Genomic DNA, 8,807 nt, shown 5'->3' on the forward strand with positions numbered 1-8,807 from the left:
TGTTCCTTCTTCCTGATGTTGCTATCGCTTGGGATTGCTACATCTATCACTACGGCCTTCTTTTTCAGTTTGTCCACCACTGCTATGTCCAGTTGGTTGGCCATTACCATTTTGTCAGTTTGTATCTGGAAGTTTCACAGGACCTTAGCTTGGTCATTCTCAACCACCTTTGGAGGTGTATCCCATTTTGTCTTTGGGACTTCCAGCCTATACTCAGCATAGATGTTTCTGTACACTATGCCAGCCACTTGGTTATGGCGTTCCATGTATGCCCTGCCTGCTAGCATCTTGCACCCCGCTGTGATGTGCTGGATTGTCTCTGCACAAGACCCATCATAGCCTACTGAAAATTAGTAGCTGTTTCTTGTGTTGTTTATATATGTCCACTAGGTGGCGACAAATGAACAGAAAACCAACAGTAGGGAGCATAAATCTGTGGACAGAGACTAGTCAGATAAGTGATCGTAAAAATATCAACATTACACAGTATTAAAGCTTGGGTGTTTGACCCCCGGTCAGGGGGTGGTCAATAGCTAGCCTGGGTTCTTAGGCAAGGCCCTTAATGCTACCTGCCTACCTCATGGGTAATGAGAGTTAGAAAAATAAGAGTCACACCGGCTTGGACGTTGCCCGGGTCAACAAGGTCGACCTCAGGTTTTGAGGAACCAGGGCAACCTGATGAGAAGTGGGCTACTGGAACAAGACATTCATGGACAAGGGGTGAGAACAGGTAACTGTTGGAATGCTACTATACAAGTAACCCCAGTGAGAGGGGTTACATACAGAGGATGTGGGACCTATGGATATATATATATATACTTGGCACAGATGTTTCTGTACACTATATAGTTATATAAAACTAAATAGTGTAAGTTTCCTGTTTATTCAAAAGTAAGAAGAACATCAATTTAGACCTTATTGTACCTTTGTGTGTACTGACTTGTCTACTGAACAGTCTTTGAAAAGTGTGGCTTGCCCCTAATATTTACCAGGAGAGGGCACCAGAGGACAGCCTATGAATGGCTGTGTCATTACTGTATGCCTGTTTAAGATATGAAAACAATTGCAGTACCTCTGAGAAGAGTCAAACATGACACCAGGTGATTCTGTGTTTTTGACTGGAATGAAAACCTGCAGACTCTTGGCTCTCAGCTCTCATGACTCATGACTGGACACCACTGGACTTAAACTAATCATTATCAAATTAATCACTGTCTAAATGTGGAGCCTATCCAGCTGCTGAACTGCTGTTTCCCACGGCAACAACAGATCTAGTTGCGCAGAACCAATTTGCACAAATAATATACTCCAAAATGCTTTCTTCCACTGGATTTGTATGCTTTCATACAAGGGTTCCAAAGCATAACCTATACTGCATGTCTCAGTGCACATGATCACATATTTACCTTCATTTCTGTTTAATAAAACTCCAAAGTTACTATTATCATTTCAAATATAGAAGGAAAATATGTTTTGTGAATGCTGTGTGCCAGGTATGCATGTTGTGGCATCACATGCAGTATGTTCTCAAAATAGCTTTTATATACCGTCAATATATGAATAGTTTCACCGCTGATGTATTCACTAAAAAGTAACAAAAACCTCCTTGTAGAGGTGAGTGATTAGGTTGAAGTTGCAATCAGCTGTTATGCCAGCACTTTATGCATTTTAAATGGTTCGGTTAACTCATGCACTGAAGGGTGGCATATCAGTCCTCAGCTGGCAATGCATCTAATGAAACAGGTGCAAAGTGTTGCCTGCCATTAAAACGGCAATGCACACTCACTGCAGATGACTCAGTGGGATATTTGTTCTTGGTATAAGTGCCTAATCTGATGAATTCCCACACATCCTGCACTCATAAAAACTGAGGTTAGAATGCTCAATCTAAACACCTAGAGTAAGTCCTTAAAGGCCACTCCAAGTGTCTCTAAAACCTTGTTAATTTGAAGGCTGGACAGCCTGCCAGTTAAAAGCTTTCAAAGCTAAATGGGCCTAAAGGGGATTTTTCAATGAGGTGTGAGGAAAAGAGGGACAGGTTGAGTAGCTCTGAATTTTCTGTGAAAATGTGGTGTAATTGATAAAAACACAAATGCATTTAAAAGGGATTCTGTCCTGCCAAGGAGCTCCAATGAAGCCTGTAATTAGGTCTATTGATTTTATGGAAGCTGTTCCTATATTGTTAATTCAGTAACAACAAAACTCACAACTGTTGTTAAACTAAGAAATATAATTTATTGCATAAAAATTACTTTTAGTTACAGGTAAGAAGGCTAGATGTTCATGTACAATTGGTACTTTACAGAGATATAATGTCACTGAATCCATTTAGTCTTTTTTTTTTTTTGTAAAAATGTCTGACTTTGTGAAACAAAAGGCAATGTTTTTCCTCTGATCGGATCAAGGTAGAATTGAGTCCAGCTCCAGCATACATTATCCAGAGCTATGGCCAAAGATCCAACAGATACTCAAGAAATCTGGACAAATAAACACTGTAGTCTATAGCTAGCCAGTCTCTGTAACAAGATTTCAGGAAAGAAAATAGTCCTGCAGTCTTCAGGGATCCAAAGTATTGAGCTCATTATGGTCAGATATTTCCTCATGGGCAAAGGTTTCATGATGTTATTCATAACTTGTCATTGTACCACATCTTTGTTCTCCCACATGTGGTTTTTCAGTAGTTACCCGCACACACTACCATCACCAAAAATGTTAAATCACCATTAAGCCACGTTAGGATAGAAAATCAAAACCCTGTCAATGCCCTGATCTGAAAAAATAGAATTACTCTTCCGGGAAACAAAAGAAGTCATTACATTTTGAGATTCTTTTGTACTTGCATAGCACTTACAAAGAGAAATGACAGATCTTAAATGTGTGCACATGTATGTGCACACTCACCTGCCCACACATACCCACTCATTCGTGCATATGCACACCCAGACACACACTTATGTTTCCAGTTCATTCACACAAAACAGTGACACGACTCACTGCTGAAGAGGAGGGATACTGCCTGTGTTTTGGTTTTTGTGGTTTCAAAGATATGAACACTTTTTTGTTGTTACTGTTTTTTTTTCTTTGAGGGAGAAAAGGACTCATTGATACACAGAACCTAAGTAATGATAATGTTACAGATGACAGCATTTAAATTCCTGTCTAACATTAACTGACAGAATAATATTGATAATGCAAATAGAGAGGACCCTGACCACAAAGCAGGTGGCTTAGTAAAAAGGTTAACAATAGGCTATCAAATTGAGAGAAGGGAGATGATGATTTTCAGGTGCTGGACAGACAGATGTACTCATAAATAAGTGATGGGCAGAGAATAGATTGAAAATGCAGTTAGTGTTGAGGTAAATGTTACAATCCGTTGCTGCCTAGTTGATTCAAGGCAAGGCTAATCTATAATGCAATATTCATCTCTGAACATTTTGCCCTCACTTATACCAAAATGCCTGAAAAATAAAGTGTACACTGTACTAATCTGGATATCTGACCACCTCTAATCATGTTTTACAGTTTATATTTTACATTTTGAATAGATACACAATATTAAAATAACAACTAAACATGATTTTGTTGCACCTAACACTCCCATTTGGCCTGCTCTACTAGAATCAAAAATAATACACAGCAGCTCACTAAGCCTGAATGAACACAAATGAAAAAACAGGTTTTATATGATGGTACCAACAATGAAACATACCCAAACAATCCACAAATATGGATATCAACCTAAAAAGCGTTCCCCGAAGGAAACTTTTAAGAGATGACCAGAAAGCTCTCCTGTAGCGTATTCTCAGCAGATCAGAGGAATGTGGCAGAGCAACAGAGGAATGCAAGGAGAGATGAAAGAGAAACACCACTACAGTATGAGTCAGAATGATATGCCAAGGCTTTGAGGCATTTGTTGGTATAATATAAAGACACAGTTGCTCTAGTTATCTGCCAATTCTGAAACAAACATCACAATTCAACCTCCTGCCACAAAGAAGATGCAGTTTTTTTTGTCTCAGCCCAAAGCAATATACTCAAGAGCTCAAAACATGAGGGTTTGGGCCTCATAAGATTTGAGGACAGTCAAAGGAGCTAGACAAGAAATTCCAGCCTGTCTCATTCAGATCCAAATAATGACATGTTTGTCCATGCAAGTGTTGGGGTGTGTCTGTAGCCTGAGGAGTTTGCAGACAGGTTGGTGCTGCCTGTCATTCACTGCATACACAGAATGACAATAGAGAAAACAAAAGCTCCTGTCATGAGGTGAGATGGGTTTAAATCATGCACTTGCATGCTTGTACCATAAGTAATCCCATGTTAGCCATTGTGTGTTTGTGTTATTGTGCTTTAGTGTGCTGAATACATGAATATTTTGTCCCAGAGCTTTGTTGTTTATATACAAGAATTGTGTCAATTTCATGTTTTTAAGAAGACAGTCATCACCACACATTACAGATGACTTTACACCTATTTTACACCTCTGTAACCACAAATTAGTTTCACTTCTTGCAGAAGCAATATTTGCTTTGGAGGATTCAAGCCAAATCAAGTTAGCAGTTATCATAAGAGAGTTCGCATGGGAATGGGTCATGGTGAATATGTTGCTATAGTGGCTAATCAAGGGCCACTGAGAAGGGAGATGAGGCAGAGGTAACACGGTACATGTGAAAGAACCAAATGCTCTGTGGGCTTATGGTGTATGCCAGGGTGTGCATATTCATCGGCAGGTCTTCTTATTTCCATCATGGTGGTGAAAAAAAATGTTTTGCTTCCTTTCTTGTTCCTTGACCAATCAACAATCCCCATCTGTTGTCATGACAACTAGCACCTCACTTTTGCCCATCTCTTCCAGTGCAGTCGCCAGAGAGACCAGGTCTGCATCACCTTGGTGACAAGCTTCCCATAAGTCCAGTAGGACACCTGTGGGGCTAGGCTTTGTTGCAAAGTAGTTCAAGTACCTGAAGAGAAAAAAGACAAGGAAAGTTATAAGAACCAAAGGACTGAGAAAAGGAAGCACTCCATTATTGATTAGAAACATTTTAGTGTTTATTTTAATGTTAATATTTTCAATGCTATATGTTGTATATCAATGCCAAACTAATTATGATATTTCACAAAGCAGGATTAGCTAGTTAGCAACAGGAAATATCTTCTGAAATGCTAGATACATACCATATGGTACATAGGTGAATCATATTCCTGAACCTAATATTCAAGTCATGGTTTCCAGATTCTAATGTCCAGGATATAACCTAATTAAATAATTCAAATATAACATAATTCAAAACTCAACTCTGAGTCTCAGCTCTTTTAATCAAACCTCAGACCCTGAATATCTACATGATAACTTTAAACAAATAGTTATAGTTATAGCTGTTAACAGTGGGAACTAATAATCTCAGTATCGGCACTGGATTCTACAACTAAAGCATGACCAAGCTGCCTTCCACATATGAAAAGATCTGACCTGTCAAAGCCCAAACTGCGTGCCAGTAGTCTCCAGTCACACCCCCGAGCACTTGGTGCATCCAAACTGGCACAGATTTTCTGGCGGATGGACTCGGGTAAGCGAAAGGCATAGGATCCCACTTGAGAAGAAGGCAAGCAGGTGCCCCCTGAGGGGAGGGGCGAGTGCGGTGGTAGAGTCTGGATTGACAGAAATAGAAAAAAGACCAAACTTTTGTGCATGGTTTTTTTTGGCATGAAAATGTGGCTTTTATAGCAATATTATGCATGACAGTACAAGCCAATTTTAGCTGTTACCACTACCTCCTGAATATCCGTGTGCAGCTGGAATATCTGCCCTTCTCCTTCCACCTGTCGGACGCAGATCTTACAGGTGAGCTGTGACACAGCCAGGCTGCCTCTCTCGAGGCTGAAGGTGCAGTGCAGGGGTCTCTGACTGCCACTCCAAATGTGGTAGAATGGGATCTCCTGTCACGCAAAGAAAAATGGTAAAAAGGAAAGCAGGAAACTGGGCATTACAGTATAATTAAAATATCTTTGTCCTGAGAAACACAGTCAGGAAAGATGTAGAACACAGTTTCTATTTGAGGAGTGTGCAGTATGCTTTATTGTGATACAGGGTGTTGTAACCAAGTGGGTCTCTGTGTGTCAGAGCCCAATTTATTTCTAAAGCACACTGTCCATAAATTTGGACCACTATCATATTTCCTGTTTGTCTATTCAAAAAGGGTTCAGACTGCAATCTTGGTGCTGCTGCCAAGAGAATGCAGCAGAGAGTTTCAATGTTTACAACAGCAGTGAACAAAATAAGTCCACTTAGTATTCTCAGAGAAAATATCTGTTCTACTTATGACACTACTAATGCAAAATAAAGTTTTTGTCAGACCATTTTTTCTTATGAGGCATTGCTTATTAGTTTTTAAGTTACACTGACAATCTATCAATTCTTTTATGTATTTTTTACACTTCTTAATTGTGCTCTAATCCAAAAAGAGGCAGCCACTTCAACAGGCTAGTATGTACTAATGTAGTAGCTGCTTTATGTCACCTGGTACTTGGCTAATAGTTTGCTTCTCCAGTGAGTGTGAGGAATGTCATGGATGGACAGGCGTAGGTTGTGGTAGCTGTCTTTGAAGAGCAGTGGTTTGGGATCCTCCAGCAAAACTCCACCTAGACTCCTCTCCAAATCTAGCACCTCCTGAACAGATCCAGAGAGAGAGACTGCCTTAGGAGCATATTCTTTTTTTATTATGTGCTTAAAATTATGACACATTTTAGAACATGCTTTCTAAAATGCTTAATTAAAATGTGTTGTGCATTCTCTGAGTTGGTGTTTCCAAATGGACATGTGTGAGAGCTAACAGTTTGAAAGCTGTTTGAACTTTAGCAGCCAGAAATCATGTAATATGATGCCAGTAAACTGTACACAGCATGCTTGTGTTTACTACCCCGGCTGGTCTGTGAACACTTTATACAAAAGGGATTGGGAGAGGGAAAATATTTAACATCAGTGAGTCCAACTGGATAAAGAACACACTTGCTGTTTAGTAGTGGGTAGGGGGTTTGTAATGTGCTGTACTATTTTAAGTGTTGCTTCTCATGGGACCGGAAGATTCAATATGCAAAACCAGAATTTAATTTGAAAAAGTAGGCTGGATCGGCAGGGTCCTCTATAGCCCAGGACCACAATGGAAATAAGTTATATTAATATTTGTTAATACTCACACGTCAGTATGACACTCTGTATGTGTTATATTCTATTTAAACGTTCTTTTAATTTATTTTATGTTATTCTTTTTGATTTTGCATGTCCAGATGTTATGCAGCAATTATATGCCTTTTTCTTTTTTGTGACTAAGCATGTCATTTATGACAGAATAAAACTGAGGTCTGTGAAAATGGCACTTTGCAACTACAGTAGATTTGATAGATGAATTCTTAATTGAAAAAGGCCCATCACAGTCTGATTACAGTTATTTGGGAGTACTAGTGCATTTGTGAAAAATACTGTCTTAAATCGTTTTGAGTGAGCCTCTGTAGCATGCTTGTCATCTCTGCTTATGGCTAACTGGTCCAAGCTACATCAGCTGATACTAGCATTAACACACCCTACCAAACTGTCGCCACTAGGTTTTGGCAAGGAAGAAGAATATATGGAATAAAGAAGTCAATATTGCTGGTTCTGCGGCATCGATTTAAACTATAGTATAATTGGCAAACACATCAAAAGAATGAACTAAGAAAAAAGAAATCTGCAACTGAGGAATAAAGCTAAGCAGCAGGACTAACTGACACAGGTGCTGTTATGTACAGTGAGGAACAGAAGTAGTTGAACACCCTGCGATTTTGCAAGTTCCCCCACTTAGAAATCATGGAGGGGTCTGAAATTCACATTGTAGGTGCATTCCCACTCTGAGAGACAGAATTTAAAAAAAATTTCAGGAAATCACATTGTATGATTATTAAAGAATTTATTTGTCTTGCACTGCTGAACATAAGTATTTGAACACCTGAGAAAATCAGTGTTAATATTTGGTACAGAAACCTTTGTTTGCAATTACAGAGGTCAAACGTTTCCTGTAGTTCTTGACCAGGTTTGCACACACTGCAACAGGGATTTTGGCCCACTCCTCCACACAGATCTCCTCTAGATCTGTCAGGTTTCGGGGCTGTCGCTGAGCAACGCGGAGTTTAAGCTCCCTCCAAAGATGTTCTATTGGATTGAGGTCTGGAGACTGGCTAGGCCACTCCAGAACCTTGATATGCTTCTTACGGAGCCACTCCTTGGTTATCCTGGCTGTGTGCTTCAGGTCGTCGTCATGTTGGAAGAACCAGCCAAGACCCATTTTCAATGCTCTGACTGAGGGAAGGAGGTCGTTGCTCAAAATCTCACAATAAATGGCCCCACTTATCCTCTCCTTAATACAGTGCAGACGTCCTGTCCCCTTCACACAAAAGCACCCCCAAAGCATGATGTTACCACCCCAATGCTTCACAGTAGGGATGGTGTTCTTGGGATGCAACTCATCCTTCTTTTTCCTCCAAACACGACGAGTGAAGTTTAGACCAAAAAGTTCTACTTTGATCTCATCTGACCACATGACTTTCTCCCATGCCTCCTCTGGATCATCCAAATGGTCTTTGGCAAACTTCAGACGGACCTGGACATGTGATGACTTGAGCAGGGGAACCTTCCGTGCAATGCATGATTTGAAACCATGACGGCATAGTGTTCTACCGACAGTGACCTTTGAAACTGTGGTCCCAGCTCTCTTCATGTCATTGACCAGCTCCCCCCTTGTAGTTCTGGGCTGATTCCTCACCTTGCTTATCATCAG

The 8,807-nt window shown here is 40.1% G+C and overlaps 1 protein-coding gene across 1 annotated transcript in view; it reads right to left on the reverse strand.

Annotated features, from left to right (window-relative positions):
• Positions 1 to 2,690: 2,690 nt before the first annotated feature.
• The window catches only part of unc5b (unc-5 netrin receptor B), a 47,182-nt gene continuing 41,065 nt past the window's right edge, over positions 2,691 to 8,807 (reverse strand). The window contains exons 15-18 of the mRNA XM_020600985.1: positions 6,518 to 6,667; positions 5,773 to 5,937; positions 5,471 to 5,649; positions 2,691 to 4,961 (exon numbers count right to left, since the gene is read on the reverse strand). Coding sequence (XP_020456641.1) covers positions 4,796 to 4,961; positions 5,471 to 5,649; positions 5,773 to 5,937; positions 6,518 to 6,667 — 660 coding nt within the window. The 3' untranslated portion in view covers positions 2,691 to 4,795. The remainder of the gene's footprint in view (positions 4,962 to 5,470; positions 5,650 to 5,772; positions 5,938 to 6,517; positions 6,668 to 8,807) is intronic.

Source organism: Monopterus albus, unplaced genomic scaffold (assembly GCF_001952655.1).
Source record: "Monopterus albus unplaced genomic scaffold, M_albus_1.0 scaffold3.1, whole genome shotgun sequence".
Classification (NCBI taxonomy): domain Eukaryota; kingdom Metazoa; phylum Chordata; class Actinopteri; order Synbranchiformes; family Synbranchidae; genus Monopterus; species Monopterus albus.